The sequence below is a fragment of the Triturus cristatus genome, chromosome 3_2 (genome assembly GCF_964204655.1).
Source record: "Triturus cristatus chromosome 3_2, aTriCri1.1, whole genome shotgun sequence".
NCBI lineage: Eukaryota > Metazoa > Chordata > Amphibia > Caudata > Salamandridae > Triturus > Triturus cristatus.
The window spans coordinates 905913522-905939474 of record NC_140584.1 but is presented as its reverse complement, the minus strand read 5'-3'; the positions used below and the strand labels follow the sequence as shown (position 1 = coordinate 905939474).

The window sequence follows — 25953 nt, the reverse complement described above, 5'->3', positions numbered from 1 at the left end:
TCGTGACTTCAAGGGTGGGAAACTTTAGCCATTGTGGATTCTCATTTCCTTTGTGGAGAGAATAATTACAATCGATCAGTGAGCCGCAGCAGAGGGCAACATGATAGAGGCCAGACCCTCCTGTGCAGCATGCACCGACTTGGCAACAGTGGAGACAGAGCTTTGAGTGGAGGAGGCGCGGAGACCACAGAGCTGGCCACTGCTTCACTTAAGGCCGGGGTAGCTCCTGCAGCTAGTGCCATGGAACTTAAGACTATTAATAAATGATAAATAAAGATGCTGTAATTGAAACCTCTTAGAAACAAACAAAATAACCCATCTTACCATCGATTGAGCACAAAATATATTTTAAAAGTTCAAAACACATAATGTGTTGTCAAAATGAGAAAAACATAATTCACTTTTAAAGCATATTGGTTTTATATAGATGGTACATATGACAACGGACTCCTTCACCGTGATAGAAATGAACACACGTGATGCACACTTGTGGTAAAGAAGGTTGTGGTTTTGCTTGTGTACAAAAATGGTAGATATGGACCCAAGATGGGAGGGGAAGTGTTTTCTAGGGCCATGTATGTTTGGTGAAGAGTCCGTCCTGCAAGGGGGGCATTAGGGGAGAAGGGAGGCACATTGGTATACAAAGTCCATATTATTCTCTCTAGTTCCAGTACATGTAAACAAGCAGGCCTCCTTCAGTGTGCCTACATATTTCAACCCTGGGATTGCGTACAACTGTCTTCATCAAGCCGTGGGGTTCTAGAGATCTTGGAGAGCAGGTGTGTTCTAGGCTTTAGCGGTGAGCATGTCACTGGTGCTTGCTACAGTGGGCGGCCTTGCTTTCTAAAAAGGCAGCTGCTTTAAGGTATGTGAGTTGGTGGGGTGAATTAGAAGCAAGCTGCAGATGCAGTGTAGTGTCCGGGTAGCAGATCCGAGCAAGTAAAGGCCTCTGCTCAGAATCAAGTCTGTTACTTGTGAATTGACATCCCCAGCTGGACTTATGACCCATGCCCAAAATCGAGCTGAGCTTCAGGCACCGTCAGAGGGAGGAGTGTGGGGGAAGAAACATAATGGATGGAGTCTCACCTCCTGCTCGTGGCTCCTTTGCCCTTTACAAAAGCCATCGTTCCACAGAAACTGCGATTCCAGCAGGAACAAGCATTGGCATAGCCAATAGGTCTCGCCTTTGGGACCATCTAAGTGCACAGCTTCAAACCACTCCACTTGGAAGGCAGCAGCAGGAATCCTTTGTTAAACATTACATACGTAGGCATGCCCCTTTCAAGCCCAGTGATTCTGAAAACACAGCGCCACAAGAACGTTGACCATCGGAAGCCTCACTTTGCAGAGCCTTTCAAAGGGGTAGCATCCACAGTGAGGTGTGCACTGAGAACGGACTTGCTTTGTGTTTTCAAGGACTTGTTAGATCTCCCGAATGGCCACCTTCCAGACAATAGCACTATTGTGCCTTTTCTCTCCTGTTCTCGGCTAATACCAACCCTCCCAGGAATGTGGACGAAAGCACAGACATAATGCGACGCCGATTAGACGAAGCTTTCACTTACCTGTGAAAGCAAAACAATTTGATAGATCACTAGAGTTAGAACACAAGTGGCCTTTCACAGCTGAGAGCAAGCCGCAGCCCTGACCTTCAGTGCGTGGTGTTTGGAGAAGCATTCTGCAGGAAGCACCAGCGAGTATGGCGAGCGTCCCGGAAGCCAGCAGCCATTATTAAGTAACAAGCATTTGCATAGCCAATAGGTCTCGCCTTTGGGACCTTATAAGTGTTTAGCCATGCAACAGTTGCATAACTAAATACTTATAAGGTCCTAAAAGCGAGACCTATTAGCTATGCAAAGCGGCCCTGCGGCCGTGAAAGTGAAAGTAATCGCGGTAAAGCGTGGCGCGCGCGCCCGCGCACATGCACTATAGCTCCAGGCTTGCCTGGTAGCAGTTTTTGGAGCCCTCTCAATAAGTCTCGCCAGACCAGCGCATGCGCTGGGTCAGGCGAGACCTAAAAACCAGCCCCGGGTCCGGCCATGCGGAAACCGCAGGCTGCTGATTAGAACCAGCAAAATACAATCTAAACCCGCTTGGCTGTGCCCTACTTTGCAACAGATGTGGCTTTTGCTGTCTCTACGGCGCAAATTAAGAGTGATGGGAAGGCTGAGCTCTCCCCTCCGCTTTAATGGCTGTGACAAAGGACCGTTCATGTCTGCCACTTTTTAGGTCTCGCCTGAGCCAGTGCTTTAGCGCTGCTCTCGCGAGAGCTTTTGTAAAAGGGGGATTTGGAAGTGCAAACCAGTGCTTTCAGGCCCCCAACTACAGTGCATGTGCGCCGCCAACTACAGTGCATGTGCGCCGGGCGCGCGCACCATTTGGCGGCCGCTTTGATGTTCTCAGTGAGCCGGGAGGCCACTGAGAACATTAAAGTGGCCGTGAAAATGCACACCATTTGCCACCCCCTCCCTTATCCCACTTCCTACTTGTTATCACATCCTTGTTTTTATTCCTTCCCTCTTACTAGTCTCTCTGTTGCCTGCCCTCCTTCCTGGTGCGCTTGCCCGCGTGCCTCTCGCCACCCGTGCTCTCTGTGTTTGTTCCGCATACCTCACCCTCTACCCCATATTATTTCTTTTTTGTTGCAGTTTCATAGCGCAGCCTCTATCCATAGGTATTGGAGCGCTTTGCATGACTACTAGTTACGCTACACAAGGAAACTCTTTTTTTTTTTTTGGGCACGGTGATTTGCCCACAATCACAGGCTTACAAAGTCGGCAGCTCTGGCCGTAACAACACATCCTCTCCCAGAGTTGCTTACACGTTTGTCCCCACACCCTCTATCATGTTGCTTCTGCTTCCTCCACCCCGCCTCCCAACCCCTATAACTCCCGTCCACTGTTACCCCCTTCACCCCACATTGCTCCAGGAACAATGAATTGCTGTCTGAAACGAACATTGTAAATAATTGAAGTTAAGTTGGTCCATCGTAAACTTCACGCGGCAAGGTATCGCGTTAATCCTTTGAAGTAAGCTGCAGCGAAATTGTAACTTTTGTCCCTAAAAATGTATGCGCATCCTCCAAATTAAAAAGTCACATAGCATGTATGTTTTAACTTTATTTCTCTCGCTGTCTGAATTAGTTACTGTGCTTCCGGGAACTACAATTATTGTTAATATCTTGTTAATATCTGTCCGGTTGACGCCCGCTCCGGGTCTCTTACACTATATATTATTCAGAGCCACTGAGACCGGACTAGAGTGTGATTAATGATTGTGTTAAGTGAAAAGGTGTGGGAGATGAGCACACAGTTGATGGCTTTCGCTATGCTGTGATGGCCCCTTTTCCACAGTCCGCTAAGGTGTTTACCCCACAGGCTTGTCTGTTCGGAATTTTTTAGTTTACAGACTTGCCAAACTGGTAGTTTTGGGTTGCGGGACAGTCCTCTTCGGACTAATCCGAAATGTCTAAATGGAGAGATTTTCGGATGATAATCTGGGTCAGACTTTGTTCCAATCGTACCGTATATTATTGTTATTGTGAAATGTGTCTAGAAGTAGTCATAATACATGGTTAATCGGGACCTGTGGTGGTGAATAAAATTGTATTCCTCTGGTGGCCAGCAGCAGATGCCTTCGGTTTTTCTTTGCCCTTTCAGTTGATGATGGGTGGTTTGTTGCTTTCGACTGGTACAGTACTGGATGTCGTCCGCATGTTGCATGTACTATGGGGCAACAGATGGTTTATTTTACATCTGCATGGAAGTGCCTGTGTTTGCTTTAGGAGATTAGGAGTGAATCTCTGAAACACAGGTGTTGAGAACACATCTTTCAAACCCATTTACCTTAGATTAGCTAATAAAGGCGATCCATTTTATAACCGAACATCGATTAAAAGACCAAGAACCCGACTGAGAGCCTTTATTTCACATCAGTCATTTGTCTGGCATTAACTACATTCCCTCTCCGTCTCGGAATGGAGAATGCAGGAGCCTTTGAGGGAGAGCTCCTGTTTTGCAGCGTCTTTCTACGAGCAGGGAAGAGGGTTGGGGGAGCAGCTTGGTTGCCAAAACAAGCACTGAATGCAAATTGCACTCATTTACATAGTTCGGGATGTTCGTAAAATCTGGCGGGTCAGAGGCACCGCTACAAAGCAAACCAGCTTCTATAAAGACGAAGTGGAAAATTCCTAAATCAAAGTATATTTACCTAGACAACAAGCACAAACAAGCATTTGCAATGCAATAGGTCTCGAATTTACACAAGTTTGAGCTATTGGCATTCTAAATGAAAATGCCTTTTATTTATATTTTGGTTTTTAAAACATAAATAAAAGGCATTGTCATTTACAATGCCAATAGCTTAAACTTGTGTAAATGCGAGACCTATTGCATTGCAAATGCTTGTTACTCTTATTTATTTGCCCTTTTCTGCTTTGGGGAAGATGGATGTCGATAGGTTGTAACATGAGTTATGTTTACACTGTTTCTTGGTTTCATCGTGTAGCACTCGTTTTAAGGGGAAATTAAAATACTCAGAGAGGGCCCGGGTGGCAACAAAAAGAGAAGCAGCGAGGGCGATGGGTGGTGCAAGCTGCAGTGGCCTCCTGGTCAGAGCCCTGGCACTTAATATTTTACAAATTAAGCACTGGTGTGGGGTGCATGTGTGTCCAGGCCACGAAGGAGTGGCTGGTAAACTCAGTGCCTGCTGAGACACTAGAACGTGCCCAGCAGGACACTACAGGACACTACAGTAATTCTCATTTGGGCGGAAACTCCCATTTCCGCCCAAACAGCCAATACCAAGACAGCGATTGCTGCCCTCGCCTGCCTGCTGGGTTCCTCCTACTCAAGCACACAAGGACTTTAAATTGAAACGCTTCCATGTCAACACACAGCGGCCACGAGGGGTTACGCTACTTCCTGAACACAGTAATATTAGCGCCTGACTTCAATTCGCTGGACTTAAATGTAAGCGTAGTATTTTAAGGCTGACAGATCGACTCTCCATAATGGAAAGCACCCGAGCCTGCTTTCCACTAAGGTCTGTTTAATCTACACGGCTACACAATCGTGCAGTGAAGTGGCGCCGCAGTATAGCTCCAGCAGAAGGCAACAGTCCCCACCCCCCACAATCGCATGCATGTTCTTACACATAAATAAAACACACCGCACAAATGTTTTGTTTGGGTAAGAAACTGCTGCAGGTTTATTACATACACCGTTATGTAATATGGTGGGTTATCTTGTGGGCGATCCAAGGGCAGGCAACCAACCGGGCCGCGTGCCCGCCTGATGAGCCAAGCAGCACTGGGGCGAACCCCGTCTGTGCTGCCCATTCGTTAATCCTCTTCCCGGATCACGGTCCCTTATTACTCACGCCCCTTTCAGGGCGGAGCGTAGCAAGGCAAGCCCCCGGTTGTTCAGGCCCACAACCGACCGAAGGACTGAAGGGGCGCCGACACGGTTTTCCAGGAACCTCCCATGAGGCTCCTGGGCTCTGGCATCCCCTATGGTGCCGTGCAGAGGTACCCTTTGGTACCCATTTGCTTCCAGATCGCCCTGTAATTCCGCCTGCAACGAAAAAAGAACAACATTACAACATTCTATGCCTCCCCCGCTGCTTCGACGCCGGGTAAGCGGTAGGGTGGGAGACGGCGTGTCCAGGGCATGAAGAGAGGAAGGACAGAGGGTGGGGGAGGCCTATATACCACCATCCTCGTTCCTCGAGCCCCAGAAGTGACGCGCCCTGCGCGCCACAGCCACTGGCTGCTAGGAGTGGGGGGACTCCTCCCCGAGGGGTCCCCTAGCAGAAGGGGGGTGGGCTGGTGCCTGGCTGGCACTAAGAGGCCCGCCCTTCTAGGGCACCCTGCGGGCGCCAGGGCAGCCGCATAGCGCCAGCAGAAGGCAATAGTCCCCACCCCCCACAATCGCATGCATGTTCTTACACATGAATAAGACACACCACAATTTTTTTTTGTTTGGGTAAGAAACTGCTGCACGTTTATTACATACATTGTTATGTAATATGGTGGGTTATCTTACGGGCGATCCAAGGGCAGGCAACCAGTTGGGCCACCTGCCCGCCTGAGGAGCCAAGCAGCACTGGGGCGAACCCCGTCGGTGCTGCCCATTCGGTGATCCTCTTCCCGGATCACGGTCCCTTATTACTCACGCCCCTTTCAGGGCGGAGCGTAGCAAGGCAAGCCCCCGGTTGTTCAGGCCCACAACCGCCCGAAGGACTGACGGGGCGCCGACGCGGTTTTCCAGGAACCTCTCATGAGGCTCCTGGGCTCTGGCACCCCCTATGGTGCTGTGCAGAGGTACCCTTTGGTATCCATTTGCTTCCAGATCGCCCTGTAACTCCGCGACAGCTCTGGAGGCGGCCACCGTCGCCGCCAGAGCCCCCCACCAAAATAGCTATAGTCTTGCCCGCTAGCTCTCCTGTCTCGAGCCTCCTGCTAATCTAGATGCAAGGGAACCTCCCTGCTGGTTGATGATGCCCCATCTATATCCCAGTAGCCCTAGACGTTAGCATTGATCAGCTGTGTCTGAAGAAGCAAAACGCCCTTTGTGCCTGTGAAGTTGTGCCAAGCACTATACACCTCACGACGCAAAGGTCCACTGGGTCACAAGACTCTGCCCCGACCGACTCAGGGTGGGGCAGTTTCAGACACCCTGGCTCAAGATGCCCCACCTATTTGCTGATCACACTGGATGCCGCCCTTCTGGCACCGTGTGTGGCTGGACACATGTGTCCCCGATCTCTGGGACAGCAGCTCACTTGTTAGGAGACCGTTACTACCCCCGCTAGCCAATTGAGCTATTAGGGCGGGAAGGGTTATACTTAACCTTGGCACCGTCCCTTTCCTTGCTAAATCAATGCGCACATGGATGTCCATAGCAGCGTATAAACATTGAGCACGGCTGTACCCAGCAATTGCCCTGCATCCCATATACTTTATAGGAATTGCGACCGCTCAGCTTCCTCTGGGAAGCCCCCTAGGCCTACCCGCTTAGAGAAACTGCTGATTCGATACAGGGCGCACTGTCTGTAATCTAACCTTACACACCACATAGGTCATGGGGATCTAAAGGAGCGCACCATTATCCCCCGGGCGTACCTCTATGTGTATTTGTGCATTTGTAATGCGTGCATGCCCCCGGGGCACGATGACTCTGCCTAGCCAGTGTATGTTACCCACTCGCTGATACTTCTCTATCCTAACTACCCTTACTTGGATTGAAGGGTTGCTGGATGGTACCCCAGGACTGAAGACTTAATGTTCCAACCCATTTTGACCCCAGAACTTGGGGGCAACCCCAGTGGTGACCATGCCTTACGTGGTACATCTACCCCAGCCCTTGGCTATCAATGTCATAGTGACCCCAGTCCCAAAAGATGCCCCTTCTATTGTCTGGTTCTAGCCCGCAGCTGGATAACCGGGGGGGGGGGGGGGGGGGGGGGGGGGGCAGACAAGTCAGTGTAACCAGAGGGGAAAGTGTGTGCAAATACCTCCCCTTTCCTGAATTTTGGGATGCCAAAAGGTCGAAAATACCCTGTTGCCATTTGGCACTGACGTAGTGTTTGCCACACTTTTCCGCGCCACAGCACACTTGTTTTTTTTTTTTTTTTTAAATTATTTTTATTGCAGGAATCAGTAAATCGTTACATGATCGGCCAACATTATATCTTAAACCAGAGCATTGAAACACAACCCTCCATCCCCCTCCGGATGTTGCTTACACAGCCATTCAGCCCACAACCCTGGGGTCGGGCGGCGAAATTCAATGGGGGCTCAGGAGGATGTCGGGGTTGGCCCGGAAGATCCATTGTCCTTCATCTGCTTTTCTAAACAAGCCTATAACTCCAAAAGAACCCCCCACCCTCAAAACACCCCTCGCCACAGCACACTTGTTAGCTGACAACTACCACCACCACCCGCCAACTGCCCTGGTTAAAGCGCGGGAGGATATGTCTTACTGAAGCTACCTGATACCGGCCCTTGGCTGCAGGGGAATGCCCACCCAGTGTACATGGTACCTGATTCTATATGGTGTGTAAAATTATACTTTCCCACCATTGGGCTGTTAACCGGTGGCAAAGGCAGACTGTTATTTTGTGGCTTATGACATTGCCTCCATATATATACTACAAAACCACAGTACCTACTACACGCCAGTACCCTTGGCTTTAACACAGCTTGTTAGTTGTATAAGATAACTGAAGCCACAATTCTGGCTTCCCTGCGTAGTATATTGAAAATGCTTCCATTCTGAACTGGTGGGACTGTCACCCTAACGTGTTGAACATTCATTAAATGCCTCCCTTCGATGACTAGCAAGCTCAAACGCAAATGGGACCATTACACTAATCAACTTCTGCAACAGCCAGACAGGTCACCTGCACGTACGCCAGGTGCGGAAAGCGGGAGCCCTTTGGAAACGGAATAGTGGCGCACAATCCCCGCATTGGAGACAAAATTGAACTCGTTGTACTGCGAGAGAGGCACATGTGGAGACAAATTAACTATTCTTTGCAAAACAGGGCCTGTCCGTAACTTTTGTCTATATTGGGACAAAGGATGAACCATGATAATATCACTTATCTAGTCTGAGATGTCATATACGCTACCTCTCGCATATATCTCATGATTCGCCATATCTGACTGACACCAATCACTCCTCCTGTGCTTTGTGTGATCTTGGCCCACTTTGGTGTGAGCAGAGCCCAGTGAAGTATACTTGGCTTCTAGGCCGATAATGCACAAGTGTTAGGTTAGAAAGAAGAAACCATACTTGCCGAGCCCCGGCCAAAACCGACAACCATTTTACCATTTGTCCTCAGTAGAACATGCATCAATAAGACATTGATAAGGGCCACATGCATAACTCCTGGTGGCTAAAGGACCTTGTTGTCTAAGCAGCGAAATCTTCGCTCAATGCAATCGAAACAGACTTCTCACGACGCACGCCACCCAGGCGCCAAACAGGACACCGAGGTTTACACCGAACATCCTGACTCCAAAGGAAAGGCACCCCAGACCCAACCCCCTGCGTAAGAGAGCTCTCAAGTCTTCGTGCCATTAACTTAAACTGTCAGTAACCTTCCTCACAGTGGGCATGTAAGAACTGCACTGTCTCACTTAAAGCTGCTCCAGGCAGGTGCATTTTCATCGTCCGAGTACAACTATGGGAGACATTTAAATGAATATGAAATGACCTTTATTGCTAGCAAAATGAAACTCTGGAGGCGAGGGAGACATACGATCCGTAATTACACTGCACAATGCTCCCGCCAAGCCGCAAAACCAAGTAACATCACCCACTAACCCCGACACTTGGGCAAGAGTGGCGATTCAGATTATTCCATGCTCTCAAAGCTATAAGAATGGCTTGGGCAGCGCAACGGAATATAGTGTATATTCAATAAATTATTGCCTGCTGCTGTGGTCATCTCTAAATCGACAAACAGCGCTGACTGGTGGAAAGCTGTCACCAGCGCCGGTGTTGACAATTAAGTGAAAGTGCCATGCACCAGGGACCACCCTGTCCGATCTAGCACAGGTGAACTGTCACTTAGTCAAGCGTGCAGGTCACAGTAGGGTGCTCCAGTCGTGAGTTTCAATCCGAGACAAGCAGTAAACCGGGGGTAACGTAGGCCTACACGAAGGGGGAAGGTGACTATATCGCCTACAACCCTTCCAGGGGATACCCATTAAACAATGCTCGCATATGCCTCAACAAAAATAGCATATAGCATGTCAAGAACCCCGCAGGCTACAGTAACTCTATGCCACCGGTGCCCGTTATCTGCTCGGATAGACGGACATACCACCAATCTGACCAATGCCACCACCCTGCGGGCACAGAGGCAGGCCCACGGCCCCTTCCTAAGGCACCGAAATGACACTAGCGTGAAAGGAGAAATAACACAAACCGCGGGACAGTGCCACCCGGTGGCAAAAAGACCTCCTAGGGCACTGAAATATCCATGGATACATGGACTAACAGTAGGAGTATTCCGTACGTGAGCCTCCCGTGTTGTCGTGCTCGTTCCCCAGCTCCAGCACTCTGTTAGCCGATGCAGTCCCTGGTCACATCTTCCTGCCCCACAGATGCACAGCCGCCAGCCACGCCATCCATACAAAACACAATGCAAAATCAACCGGGCACAATCAAGGGCAAGGAACACTGAGGGAGACATATTGATATCAGTAATTACACCCATTGTACCAACGCGAAGCTCTAAGACCACCGAGGTTTAAAGCTGCTTTTTTCTTTTTTTTTTTTTGGCACTTTTCTGGGCTGGAGCCGCCTGAGCGATGTACACATGTTCCATAACCCCAGGTGGCACCAGGACCTTGTTGGCCCAGCATCAACGAACAGATTGCTCACAGCGCACCCCCCCACAGCGCCTCCCAGGCGCCAACGGGACAAGCCAAGGTTTGAACCGAGCATCCCAACTCCAAGTAAAGGCACCACAACCAACCAATCCCCTTCTCTGGTCACTCTCAAAGGCACCACTGTAAGGACCCCACCTTACCAACGGCTCCTACATGAAGCTTGGGTGCACTCTGTGAATAATGGAGGCTGATAACTGCCCTTCGCTCATACACAGTCATTTCATGCAGAACGAACGCCGGTAGACCTGGAGGATACCCCGGAGTTTGCAGCTGCCGGTCCGCGGTGACATCAACGCCTATCCTGTGTGCTATTAACAATTCAATCTTTTGACCAGACACAGAGATGTAATACTGTGACAACAGAATGGCTATGAGCAGGACGCTTTATTGCCATTATGCATGAACTAGGGCTGTTCTACCTAGCAAGGATGCTGCGCCCATATAATCCGGCAGCCCAATGGTGCCCGTGAACCGCCCACAAACATATCCTGTGACGCTGCATGTTCTGCGAAACCCCGTACCTGAGCAACGCAAGTGCCCCAATTAACTTATATCCGCATGGGGGAAGACATACAAATGACGTGAATAGCAGTTGGCAAGTGAGCACATGTTTGAAACAAAATGCTCCCAGTACCCAGCTAAGGGCACTGCGACCAATGATCCGGCCGCCTAAGCGTGTTCCTAACTGAACACGCACCACCAACATATATCATGTGACGTTGCCTGTTCTGTGCCACCACGTGCCGGAGCAACGCAAGTACCCAGATGCTGGTAGGAAGGTGCAGCACACGGGGATGACACGGTAAATGGCTGCAATAACCAATCCGCTTAGACTGCCTCCCCCCACCCCCCTATGGATCCTTAAGAAAAGCGGGGGTTACTGGTGTCGACATAATTCCCGGCCTCACATCCGCCTAGTGAATAACCCGTGATGGGGCGCCAGAAACCAAAAGGCTCAGTACGGGCCGAGCCAGGGGGCACAACGTCTAATGTAATTGACCGTCTCTGAACTTTTAAAGTCATTGCTGGCTGCTACTTTGCTTAGAGCCTCCTCGGAACAACAATACATGTTGAATAAGTGGCGCCATTATTTACACCCATCACGCGGGCGGTCACGTCTCCTGCTGCCGGTTTCAATGCTGCAGAACACGACCTACCACAACAGCCCCTCCCCCTGCACACTAACCTTCGCCATATTGGACCGGCTCATGTTCCCCGAACGGCCAGGGGCCCGGAGCAACCAGCCCTAGAAGCATCGCCAGGAAGCATTAGGAGTCGCCAAAAAAGTGGAGGGGGTGGGGCAAATCCCGCCTAAATATCACCCACGCAGCCTCCTCGTAGAAACCCCCTCACCCCTGGCAGGTAAATATCTCCGGAAGTCCCGCGTGTTACCCGTTACGGCCAGCAGGGGCTTGAGGCCCAGACTTGGCTTCCACTGTGGGGGGGGGAGCAGGGGGCCGTACCCCAATGCTAGTGAAGCCACTAGGTGCCAGAAGGAAGCGGGCCAGCGGTCTTCCCGCCCCCAGATCCCCCCCCCCACACCAGCTGCTGCTTCCGCCCATATTCTGGCCGGGGAAGGAGGGCCCGTTCAGAGTTTAGGATTATGCGGAGGGACCTGGAGGTTGGGCACCCCAGGTAATGGCGAGGCAGTTGCAACCGAGCCCACGCAGCCTCTAATACCTGCTGCCGGGCGAGGCCTCCCCCACATGAGGAAAGTGCCATTCCTCTAATGTTTCACTCGTATACCACAAGCGGCAGCTGCACATGAGCACCGTATTTACATTACATATTCAGGCACGGGGAGATTAAGTGATTTGCCCAAAAACACAGGACGCGACCTCGAGGCTCGAACCCTGGTTTCCTGCACCAAAGTCGGCGGCTGCACATGAGCACCGTATTTACATTACATATTCAGGCACAGGGAGGTTAAGTGATTTGCCCAGGATCCGAGGCTGGGCCGCCCACCAGGATCCCCCGAAAGGGGACATACGGCATGGGGCATGGGGAGGCAGGGCCTACACTCGCCGCCACCACGGGACACCTCCCGAAGAGAGGTAGCAACGGCGTGTCTAGGGCATGAAGAGAGGAAGGACAGAGGGTGGGGGAGGCCTATATACCCCCACCCTCGTTCCTTCAGCCCCGGAAGTGACGCGCCCTGCGCGCCGCAGCCACTGGCTGCTAGGAGTGGGGGGCCTCCTCCCCGAGGGGTCCCCTAGCAGAAGGGGGGTGGGCTGGTGCCTGGCTGGCAGTAAGAGGCCCGCCCTTCTAGGGCACCCTGCGGGCGCCAGGGCAGCCGCATTTCTTGGACAAGAGCTGTAAACTGTCGCAAGCGACTTTGAAGTGCTATGAATCTTGGGAAGTACTTCGCATTGTTGGCAGGAAGCACTTCATAATGTTTGCTTTCCGAGATTTTGCAAGCTATTTATTTATTTATTTTTAAGTTACGAGAGCGAGAGAGCACCGTTCATGAATTTTTATTTTTATGTTTTGAACGAACAACTAGGCCTTGTGATTCATTAGCTTAGCTCGGCCGAGTGCAGGAAGGCCATTGTGCAACTTCGCGCCACCGACTCACCAACAGGTTAGGAAAGGGAACATGTGCTGAGTAGGCAGCCTTTGGCGCGGAGGCCTCCATGGCGACGGGTGCCCCGCAGGGCAAATATTTAAAGTTTTTCATTTCAACCCACCTTTCCTTAGAATCACAAGCCGGTTTTCCCAAACTGCATAGATGATTTGTCATAGAAGCAAGTTCGTGTTTACAGGGTAAAACAGGAGTGCTGTGTTTTCAATGCACTTTTTTGTTGTTGTAGAAAATGTTAATTTGATTTTAATAGCAAACTCAAGTAATATATTATATCCATTTACTATCGTAACAGAATATATTTAGATACAACAGCAACTTTCAAAAATAATTATTAAAGTCATGCATTTAAAACAAAATATTGCAAGTTTTCCCCCCCAAAACTTTAGAAAATCTATTAGGTTTAGAGATATACATAACTGTAAATGTGCGTGCTGTATATACACTGAAAAGGACTTGTGCACTATTGCTTTGGGGCTATGAGACAGTAAGTGATGATAGATATATAACCAGCCAGGGATACGCCCAGCTTAAAGTATTGATTTCTGCAAGTTTAAAAAAAAAAAGGAATGCAGCGTCCCGTGAGTGGTGCACGCGCGCGCTATAGCGAGCCATGTGTTCAGAATTATCGCGCCCGTGTCTGGGCACGATAATTCAAAACATATGGCACCCGAAGGTAACCGCAAGCAATAAGCTGCGCTCGTGAGTGTGTGGCCTATTGCTTGCGGTTACTCGCGTGTGGTGAGCTTTTGAAAGCCCCTTACAATAAGTCGCGCAGAGCAGCACATGCGCGCTGCTAGGCGAGACCTAAAAAGGAGGTAAAAGGGTCCATCTCTCTGAAGGAAGTTTGCATATATGAACATGCACATCTGTTCACACTCACAGCACGTGTGTCCTTCGTTGTGCACGCCTCTGTTTTGCAGACTTTTTAATGAGTAAATCTGTAAGCTTAATGGTGATATGTGCATTTCTCCAGTTTTCAGGTCACAGTTTATTCCTAAACTGAACATATTCTTATCCCATGTAAGACAGGAGGTGTAATAGCCAAACCTTTGGGATTCTATCCACTTGTCGCAGTTCTTCCAGGCCCTGTAGGGCAGGGGGTACACGGGAGGATGTGGCTGCTGAGTCTCTGGCTAATAACATGTCATCTGATTAGAAGTGGTCACGAGTTGATATTGTGAAGAACTCTTTTGGTTAAACCCTAAATGTCAATAGTTACTAAACATGTAGTGTGGTTTTGAAAGTAAGCAAAACGGCCTTTTCTCCTTCTCCAAAGGGGTTCCGCCTGTGCCAACACCATGTCACAGTACGTCCAGATGATACTCCTGTTCTTCTATATCTTGTGGAGAAAACTTCATGTTGAGACATGGGGAGGTAAGTCAAATTTGATAGATATTTTCTGTGTAAAGAATGCAAATGTGTAGGCCTCAACTAAAGTAAAAATTGGTCTATGAAATCTGAAGCTTGATTCTGATATTTATATTTTCCTTGGGAGTGAACAGTCCAAATTATCCACAGAAATTTTGCATGAGATAAATATTATGCCCTAAACATTGTTTAAAACACTATTGCCCCATTGAGTGTAGATTTTCTACTCTACTTGGTCAGTATTTTTGTAAATAATACATAGGACACAATAGATATGTCAGCCAATATTTTGACAATGATATTCTGGCATCATCCCAAAACAGAATTGTCTGAACTAGCATAGAATAAATTAGTCTTGGTCAGACAGCCCAATTTTGTTGTGCTTATGCCTTTAATGAATTAAAATGTCATTCTGTAATAGAAACACCCCAGCTCTTCCCTTACACTTACTGCATGAAAAGTTGCCCAAGTAGTCTCCTGTGTTGTGTCAGGCATTTGGGCGCTGCAGGACAGACAATTGCCTGCATGTGTGCCCGTGATGCCCGGTGAGCTGGCGGCAATTGCCTTCCTTGCAGCTGTGACTTATTTACCCAAGGAATCCTTCTCAACCACAAAAGTGCTATTGAGTTCCTTGCCTGCATCAGCGTAGAGTCTATTATTATTATTAGTATTATTTAGCGACTTGTAAAGCGCCTGGTGACCCGAGGGCATCCCCGCGCTATGAAAATTTGTTATCCAGATGAGAGGGAGAAGGAGAGAGGGCTTTATTTAGGAAATAGAAGGGTTTTAAGTTTTTTTCTGAAAATCAGATAACTGGATTCCAGTCTGAGGGAACGTGGGAGGGAGTTCCATCCAGTGGACGCTTTTACAGAGAAGCGTCGGCCTCCGGTACGTATCCTTTTGAATTTGGGGATGTTGGCTAGGTGCTCGTTTTCGGACCGTAGAGCTCTGGGTGCTTTGTATGGAGTAACCAGGCCGCTGAGAATCGCAGGTCCCGATCCGTTGATCAGTTTGTATGCCGTGCACATGGCTTTGAATTCCACCCTTTGGCGCACAGGGAGCCAGTGCAGGGCCTTGATGGCAGGTTTGGCTGACACTCTGGAGGGAAGGTTCATGAGTAGACGGGCTGCTGCATTCTGTGTTCGTTGCAGTCTCGCCAGGGTAGCCTCAGGCGCTCCCAAATAGACCGTATTACTATAGTCCAACCGTGACAGTATGAGCCCTTGGACTAATAATTTCCTGGACGCGGGTGGAAGTAGGGGAAGAATCCTGCGGGTAGTGCGCATAAGCCCAAAACAAGTACCTGCAGTTTTGGCCGCTTGCGTCTTCATTGAGAGGTCCGGTTCTAGCCAGACTCCGAGGGTCTTAATTTCGTGTTTCGGGATAGGGATTTCCCCGAACATGTCTGGCCAGACCGCTGGGGGGATGGTCACCCATTGTTTACCCATGAGCATCACTTCGGTTTTTGATCCGTTTAGTTTTAATGATGATTCACACATCCAACCGTGGATTTCAGTGAGGCAGTTTGCCAGGTTGTCTGGGTGGTCGTCTAGTTGGGATAGGGAGACGACCAGTTGTGTGTCATCGGCGTAGCTCACTATTTTTATACCGAATGGTGTCACTACGTCTTCAAGGGGGGCCATATATGCATTAAAAAGCGTAGGGCTCAGGGAGGATCCCTGAGGGACCCCGCTCGTGAGGGGGAGGGTGGACGAGTGGTAGTTGCCGTCCCATACCTGGAACGTGCGTCCGGTAAGGAAGGACTCTATCCAGCTGAGTGCCGTCCCGGTAAGCCCTGCTGTCGCCAACCGATGGAGAAGGACACGATGGTTGACTGTGTCGAAGGCTGCGCTAAGATCCAGGAGGATCACTGCCACTGACCCTCCTGAATCTAGAATGCGCCTTGCCTCCTCGATGACGGCAAGAAGGGCGGTATCTGTGCCGTGTCCCGGGCGGAACCCAGTTTGGGATTGCCGTAGGATGTTGTTTGCCTCGAGAAACTGAGACAGTTGTCCGTTGACCAATTTCTCGGCTACCTTGCTGATGCCAGGGAGGAGTGATATTGGCCGGTAGTTTGCCATATCTGCTGGGTCGAGCTGGGGTTTTTTAAGGAGTGCTTTCACCACCGCACTTTTCCAGCTAGCGGGGACAGATCCCTGAGCGAGTGAGCTGTTAATAAGCTCCGTGAGCGTGGGGGTGATGACGGGAGCTACGGTTTTAAGGAATCTAATGGGTGCAGGGTCCAGAGGTGATCCGCTTTTCATATTGTTCATGGTTGCTTCTACCTCGTTGGGGGTTACTGGCCTAAATGTCGCAAGTTGGGAGCGTATTCCAGTCTGGCTAGGGGGTGAATTATAGTTCATGTGGCTAGAGGGACATGGAGAGGGAAGGGATGTTAAGATGCGGGCAATTTTGTCATTGAAATAGGTGGCTAATTCATTGCTTCTGTCTACCTGGGGGGTGGTGGAGGAAGGAGTGGTTGGTACTTTCAGTAGCTCTTTTACGATAAGGAAAGATTCCCTGGATGAATTGGAGGATTCTTTTATCCGAGTATCGTAGTGGGATGCTTTGGAGCGCTTAATGGCAGTTTTGTAAAGTCTAACTGCATTGTGGTAGGCTTCTTTGCTGGCGTTCTGCCAGTCTTTTCTCCATAGCCGTTCGGCTCTCTTACAGTTTTTTACGGAGTAGTCGAAGTTCCGGGGTGTACCACGGGGCGGAACCTGATTTACCGTTTTTGTCCTCCCGCGTTCTGAGTGGGAGTACGGAGTCCAGGGAGGTCGTAATCCACTCTCTAAATTTACTATCGGCGTTAGCCGGGTCTTCTGCGTATGCCGGGGTAGTTGATTTTAGGATACTGGCCCATTCTTCGGTGGGGAGTCTGGACCAGGTGGCTGTCTGCGTTTTGGAGGCCATTGGGACGATATTGTGGGCATAATTATTGTACTTTCGTGAAGAATCCTTGAATCCATGATAGATTCTTCTCAGAATCCCCTCGCACGGAGTTAGCTAAGGGGCGGAGCAACATTATCAACTGTCCAAGTAAAGATGGTGGATTGTTGGTTTTTCTTTTTTTTTTTGTGAAATATTTTTATTAACATTTTCTTAATTACATTAGAGATACGGTGGAGATTTCTTAGAAACAATTTTGTGTTCAATTTTGCAGTAACATTATTATACAATGGCAGTGACATATACGACAGTAGCAAATAATTCTTGGAACTGATAATTCATTTCCCCATCTCCCCGATCCCTTCCACCCACTTCCAACCCCTATCCATCTCTTGGTCGCAGGGGCGCTATTATGAGTCCTCCATCAGGAGATCGTAATATTTTATCCACGGTTTCCATATTTTCTGGAATTTCTTGGGACAGCCACGAGCCGCATATGTCGTTTTCTCACCCGACATATACATGTCCACTCCCTTCTTCCACTGAGCTGTGGAGGGGCTCTGTGCTGTTCCCCATCTGCTTGCCAGGTCTCGTTTGGCTACTACTAGTCCTAAGTTAATCAGTGTTAGCTTTTTTTTGGGAAGGTCAATGTCTGTGTGTATACCTAGTAGAACAAACTTGGGGTCTGGGGTATTTTGTCCCCTAATATGCCCTCTAGGTCCGTCAGTAAGGATTGTTGTTTCTTAATCTGATTATCATAAACTAAGGTGGAGGCTACAGGAATGACAGGGGTGCTTCCTTCGTGATAGGGCATACAAGGAGACTGCAATACATTACGATAATTTTTCCCCAGCTTATTAGATTGTTTTTCATTTTCAGCATCCAAAGAGTCCTTTAAGCAGCTTATCTTCAACTTCTCTTCTCTTCCTTGGTTTCCTGTTGAACATTTTTTGAGGAACCGTTCAGCCATAATTCAGCCAGGAGTTGTCTCATGCCATTAGGCTTTTTTCTCCTTTTAGGCTCATTCTTAAAAGCACCTGTTTTCCAGTGTGTTGTTTTTTTCCAAAATAGATCCAGATAGATAACCAACGCCACATTTCGTGATGCAATGTATATTATGCGATCGTAGTAACATAAGAGAATAGCAAAATCTATGAGCATTCCGCAATGAGGATGAGGAGATAAAGTACTCTAGAAGTCCAAAGCAATAGCCATAAACAATGTTGGTTTGCAGACAGCAGTAATACCAAACATCATCAGGCAATGGATATTGCAGCTCCACACTCTACGCCTCCCGCAGCTTATCGTCCGTGGTAGGCACCATGTCTAAACATGTGTGATACAACTTAGACACCAGATGCTCGCTGCTCTTATCATCGATAAAAAGAGAGAGGGGTTGAAGTCATCAGAAGCGATTGGGTAGGAGGGAACCTGGGCTCGGTGAACATTCTGGATACGATACAAAATGAACATGTCTAATGGCAAAACGTGTGCCCTCCCGGAAATAGATCTCCTGGAGTGTGCAGTCCATAGAGGGTGATAGTGCGCTTAACTATGGCTTGAGTCATTGGGGGGAGCCAGTGGTTATCTGCAAGAGGCAAGGCGGGAGGGAGTATAGCCGCCCCTTTCCTAAAAGGCACATCAAGCGACTCCATGTCCAGTAGGTGGTAGCGAGCAGCTGAATGTCTGTGGGGCCCAGTGGCTGCCCCTTAGGGAGGATGGCATTTAGTCACGCGTCTCCTACTAAATGGTGATCAACACGGATGTAGGGCAGTTGGGCGTCGATGTGGTACCAATGGTACGCGTATTGGCACTGGGCTATCAGATAATATAAGTGAAAATGTGGCATCCAGAAGCCGCCCCTTGCATAATGGAGGACCAGCGCCCTCCACCCAAACAGCGGTCTGTGGCCTGCCTAGATCATACACAGAAGAAGACTCCGTAGCATAGCGAAAAAGGCGTTAGTAAGAGGGACGGGAATGTTAAATAAAGAAACTGGGGGAGGACAACCATTTTAATGATGGCCACGCGGCTGGCTAAGCACAGTGGCAGTTTTATCCATGTGTCGATAAGCGCGGTTAATTTGGTCACCGCTGGACCATAATTTAGTTGGATGATCTTCTCCCGATCTCAATGTATATGGTTAATGAGATATTTAACAGTATCATTATGCCACTGCAGTGGATGATCACTCTGAAACAGGTGTGTAGGCACCGTCAATGGGAAGACCTCAGATTTGCTCCAGTTGATCAGAAGGCCTTGGTAGCGACCATATCTCTGAAACTCACGGACTACAGGATGCAGATTCTCCGAAGGGTGTCTGAGAAAGAGCAGTATGTCGTCCATATAAAGCGATAGGAGCAATGGGCCTGTGCTAAATTGTAACCCTCACCAAAGTTGTTTCTCCGGGAGATGCCGCACCAGGGGGTCCATAGCAATGATAACAATCATTTGCAATGCAATAGGTCTCGCATTTACGTGAGTTTAAGCTATTGGCTTTGTAATTGACAATGCCTTTTATTTATGTTTTAAAAAATAAAATAATACCTGGTGTGTCACGCAGTTTGGTGCTTACTTTCCCTCCATGTTAAACAACAGTAGATGTTTCAGCACCCAGGCTAATGTGCTGCATAGCTAAATACATGTAAGGTCCCAAAGACGAGGCCGATTGCATTGCAAATGCTTGTTGAGTGAGCTAGTGATAAATGTCCTGATAAGGGATTCAGCAGAGCTGGATAGAAGGGTGTAATACATTTCTAAAGAAAATTCTCATCAGAGACCAGAAACATTCCCGACATCCAAGCCAGGGTGTAGTGAACTGCATTTAGAGGCGGCCAGGCAGGTCAAAATCAGTAAGAGACCTGCAGGTATAGTCTGATCGCATTGATGGTATATTAATTCAAGGTAATTGTATGAGAAAACCGTTGTTAGCTCAAATAATGTTCAATGCATGAAATAAACGCTTGTCAGATGGGTTTTTATTTTCTCGAAATACCACCCCACAGCCAAAATGACTCCAATTTCCTCCTCCTGCACAAAGATGCCTCTTTATGATTTCGTTTTTTTAAATGTCACAAATGGAAATTTCATTTAAAATGGCTTTTGCGACAGCCTCCCAGACAATGAGAAAGAGGCATTCGCAATCTCGCTCAGCCAGGTTGAGGTCCCATTACTGCACCCCTGAGATCCGGAGCTCCCGCGCTGTACCGTCTGATAAAGCTGACAGCAATTCACAGAGTTATCCTGGCCAACCCCGTGTACCTCTTAAAAAGATAACAATGATGGATGCGCGTGGGCTTCAGCTCTCCAACTGCCTCGTAGCTGCACTCTTAATAAACTGAGCAGGGTATATGGCACTGTTACGGTGAACTGCTGCTCACGGGATCCCTTTAACCCCCAGCGACTTTCTCTCAACTAAAACTGTGCAGTTTTTCTGCTTGACCTTTCACGTGAAGGATAACATAACCGGGGCTATCAAGGGCAGCCAAGTATAAATAACATTATTTTTGTGCCCGTATCACATAGGAGCATGAAACGACTCCAGAATCCAATCACAACGCATGCATAAAAAACTGAAATCTGTTACTGGAATATACACGTTATACATGCAACGTTAAAACATGTCAAAACTGCTAATGTTTTTATTGCCAAAATGCCTGTATCAGTGCATCATGCATAATAGAAAGGCTGCAACTGACTCTAAAAAGCAAAGGCTGCTATCGGAGACATGCAAGCACAGCTCAGTAGCCAAAACAAAGAATAAGAAACAAGCTCGCATGGCCACGCTAATTGAAAACAGATGGCCCCTGCATGCGGCTGCTCGCTCCCGCAAGGGAGATGCCCGCACAAGCACGAGTGCTTGAAAAGAGTTGACCAATTCCTACAGGTCATCTCCTAGAGCAGCGCATGTGCGCTGTACTAGCCTCGACCTAAAAAGAAGTGGAGAGAGCAGGTGTAAATGTGGGCATCAAAGAACCATTGGTGCTGATACAAACCTTGGGCTGGAAGTGTAACAGTTTAATTAGGGACGGAAATCCACGAGGGAGTCCAAGTTTCTTCAGTGTGGCAAATAAAAAGGGCCACTCCAGGGAGTCAAAAGCCTTTTTGGCATCGAGCAGGGCTACCATTGCTGGGACCTCCGGTGATATTCTCTGTAAGATAGAGAACAATGTGTGCAAATTTATAGATGTAAAGCAGTGCAGGACAAAGCCGGACTGCAGAGGGGAGATGATAGATTCAAGTAGGAGGGTCAGTCTAGTGTCAAGCAATTTGGTGAGGATCTTATTATCAAGATTCAATCAGGACAGCCGCCTATAAGATTGGTCCTTCCCAGCTTTAGTAGCAAAATTATGATTGCCTCGTGGAAAGTGGGTGGCAGTATGCCCAATTCGAGCAATTCAGCATATTGCTGTAATAAATGGGGAGTAAGAAGATGTTTAATGATTTGTAAAATCGGCCTGGGAGGTTGTCAGGACCATGGGCCTTGGACCCATCCATAAAGCCTATAGTAGAGATGATCTCATCTTCATATATTGGTTCACTCAAAAATTGTTGCTGTGGAGCAGACAGCCGACCATGGCCATCTCTGCTAGGTATTTGGCTAGGGTGTCATCATACTCAACATACTCAGAGGAGTAAAGTTGAGCGTAAAAACTGTGAAATTCCTCCAGTACCCCACCGTTGTTGAAAGTCCTGGTCCCCCCCTCGAGTATGAGCTCCTGTATATAATCAAACCCCTCCTAGGAATGGAACAGTCTTGCCATAATTGCCTAAAAAAGTTACTTCACGGTCGGACAGTTCACGGAGTTTGTCCATTGCCACGGCGCAGAGACGGAGCGGGTCATCATCAAAGCCACCAGTAGCAGACACATCAATGCGCTGGAGGAATGGCGTATATCTCGCAATACCCCACTGTGCTTTGCTATGACCCCCCCAATGAATATAGGCCTTGAAGGCCTCACATAGGGTTGCCTGCGTGGCAACAGAACTTGTGTTGAGATCAGAATACTGGGTAATGGCAGTCCGAAGCTTGTTGCTAAAAGCAGAGTCAAGCAGTGAGTGGCAAGGAAAGCACCAGATTCTGCTCTACTCCCTAGAAGCAGGACATTTAAACGCACGCACACTGGAGCATGGTCAGATACCATGCGGGGGCATTTCACCTCGCCAAGCCACGGAAGGAGGGAGAACGAAAGGAACCAGTAGTCCAATCGCAACCAAGTGCCGTGTGCCGCAGAGTAGAAGGTATGACCTGGTAGGTGGGCATGCTGGTGAGGCCACGCGTCTCTGAGATAAAAGGATTTGCAAATGTTACACAATATATGCATTGCGCAGGGTTTGCCATTTGGACCCGATGCTGTGGAGTCCACCACAGAGTCGAAACATAAATTAAAGTCCCCCCCAACTATAATGTGGTTGGTGTCTACCATCTCCAAGAGTTGTAACAGGTTGTGAAAGAACTAGGGAGAGTCAATGTTGAGGGCATACATATTTAGGAGCAGTACAGAATGGCCTGCCAATCGGCCTACAACCAACACATACCTCCCCTCCATTCTTACAGAGCTGTGTATAAAGGAGACTGGGAGCGGGGGTGTATTAAGATGCACACTCCGCGGGAGTAGGAACTGTAGTTAGAGAAATATCGGTGCAGACCCCAGGACGAAGCATAGGTCGGGGCAGGGCCAGGGGAAAAGGTGTGTCTTTTAAATAAGCAGTTTTTATCCCATGCCTAACCAGGTACCGTAGCACCTGTTTGCCCATACAGGGGTTGTTGATGCCTCTAATGTTCCAGGCCATAAATGGCATCTCCAGCCCACCAGACACAGGGCTATGGGCCGGGGACATTGTATACTATCGGTTTGTCAGATCGCCAGAATGCGGCAGTGCTATCTTCCTCACAGTGTGGTGCGTACACATAGGCACAAAAAACAACCCACTTTCAATCCCCTCCCCCACCCAACCTGGGCAAACCTGATCCCAGCAGCAACCCATAAGTGAGACAAAACAATACCCAGTACAAACAATTAAACTTGGTGATACAAACCAGAGAGGGTAGGCAACACCTCGTCAATAAGCTCCCATTGGAGACACATTTTAATCAGTAGTATTCGGGATAGGAATTTTTGCAGGGGATGGTGGAGAAAAAGATACAAAAGGGCCATAAACAACATCCAACTATTGTGGTGGTCGACCCACATACAACCCTAAGTCTTGCGTACAACAGCTATTTTTTGGACACTGCCACGGCCAAAGGGACATCAAGTTGGGGTCCGCAGGCAACATCCGACACAGCCACGGCCGACACAGCCAGGGCCCACAGAATGATGTACAGCATCTGGGGGAAATGTAGCAGCTCCGTATTCTCTATGTCAATCCACAGATCTGAGCTGTTTGTGGCATGATATCCATGAGGACTATGCCAGAGACTTCCCAGAGGGCTATGATGATCCTTAGCATAGGATTTGCAGAACGCCTGGGCCTCCGCACAGGTGTCAAAAATGCATGATCTGCCCTGCACATCAACACTAAGGGCCCAATTCTGATGCGGTTTAAAAAGCTTCCCGACCGAATGGATTTGGGAATGGTTTCTGACCGAATCCGATTGGGAGAGTCCAACCGGCCGAGTACGATGCACCCGATGCACCCGGATTCTTCCAGATAAGATTTGGTGGACTTCCATTGACTTCAATGGGAGCCTTTGTTCAGACCGAATGCATAGACTCCCATTGAAGAAAGGGATGGCTGGGGAAAATCGGGCACCCTGTGGCGGGCACTGTCTGCCACATTGTGCAAGGCTGGTAAGGGAGGATCCAATGGGTAGCACTATGGGCCCGAACAGATCTGCTAGGATTTGCTCGACGAACAAATTAATTTTGCCCATGGCTGTACACTTCACAATGCCGACTATGCAGAGGTTGTTGTGTTGCATTCTGGCCTCCAGGTGCTCGTTTTTCGCAGCCACCGTCTTGACCTGGTGTTCCAGTTTCGCCAGACGCTTCAACATGGCAGAGTCACCGTCCTCTAGTGTAGCGACAAGCTCCTCCATGCCCTCCAGCCAGATCTGGTGGCGGTCCAGGCCCTCATTCTTCCCATCCTGCCTGTCAGACAGTGCATCAAAGCTCACATCCATGGCCCTGAATCCCATGCATATCTCTGCCAAGAGGGCCTCAACTGTGGCCAGCTGTGTCACCTCTGATTAGGTCGTTTTGGCTGGCGTGGTCCTCTCATCGCACTCTCCATGTGCGTTAAAACAACATCTTGCGCTGTTTGGGGTCTGTATGACCCAAGTTGGTGTGGGAATGGGTAGGGGTGTAGAATTTGAAACCACAAGGGTCTCCGGATTTGATCAGCCCCTATAATTATAGTATAGAGCAGTGGTTCCCAAACATTTGACTCCTGAGGACCCCCATTGAGTCACCACTGGAAGCCGGGGACCCCCAAGCAACTTGTATGATTTAAATTTCAAACATTAAAACAGTAATTCGAAAACAATAAACACACGTGTTACACAAAAGAAATGCTCGAATTACTAAGGATTTTAGTACTTTAGATTGAAAGAACTTGCAAAAAACAGGAAGGTTAGTGCTGCATCTCCGTGACTAACTTTTAAATGGTTGGTTTTATTTCGCAGTACGAGGCTCCTGCCAGGGCCAGACTGGAAACCCAAAGCAGCCCTTGCAAATGTTTTCAGACCAGTCCCCATACAGTGCACACCAAGTGCAGTGAGTGAGCCTGACCACTACAAAGGGGGCTTTGTGAGGCTCTCCCCCCAAGAAAATTTAAGGTAGCAATGGTGCATTCTACAACAAATTTATCATAATATATTGAATTGTATCAGTTTTTAAAGAATAGTAAATGATGACCTTTCTATGCACCAGGATACGGCAATCTTTGTTTGGGTTCTTCAATGATTCCCTTATTATCACCCTCCAAGAGTGCCTCTCATCTCTCCATAGCCCCTTTGTCACATGTATTTCATTTATTTTATAGCATCTCTCATACCATTGAAGGATGTCAGAGCACTTTACATTACACACATATTGGGGCAGATTTACAAGCCCCTTGCGCCATGGGTGCGTCACAAAAAGTGACGCACCGGTGGCTCATTTTAGTGCCCCATATTCCCAAGGCAGGAAAAGCCACCCTGCGTGACTTTTCCTGGTCTTGTAAATATGGCCCATTTGCACACAGCACTTTGCGTGAAGGGACGTTCCATGGGTGTTGCTGTGGGTGTTCCCACGCAACACCCATGAAACCAGACACATTTCCAGATTTACTAGAAATCGTAAATCTGGAATGTGTCTGAATGCTATGCCTCCCCAGGAGAGGAGTAGGGAGGCGCAATGAGGAGAAATGTATTAATTTCTCCTCTTTTGTTTCCTCTTTCTATGCGTGTTGCATTCTGCAGGACGCATAGAAAGAGGATATCACCTCTGGTGATTGTTTATGTACAGGAAGGTGTCCCTTCCTGCACATAAACAATCAGTAAAACAATGACGTTTTGCAAGTTCTATGTGTGCTAATTCAGCACACTCAGAAGTTGAAAAACGCCATTTCTGATTGTTTGTGCAGGAAGGGAACCGTTCCTGCATACAAACAATCTCCCCACGACGCAGGCATCCTTGCACCATGGTGCAAATGTGCCTGTGCAGGCGCATGGCAGCAGTTTGTGCGCCAGCGCAGGGGGAAGCACATATTGTTGTAAATATGT

General features: G+C 48.6%; 1 protein-coding gene across 2 annotated transcripts in view; it reads left to right on the top strand.

Moving 5' to 3' along the window:
• Positions 1–25953, top strand: part of LOC146858427 (multidrug and toxin extrusion protein 1-like) — a 742800-nt gene that overhangs the window by 502508 nt on the left and 214339 nt on the right. For both annotated transcript variants that reach the window (XM_085649349.1, XM_085649350.1), the window contains one exon: positions 14266–14363. In XM_085649349.1, the coding sequence (XP_085505475.1) occupies positions 14266–14363 (98 nt within the window). The remainder of the gene's footprint in view (positions 1–14265; positions 14364–25953) is intronic.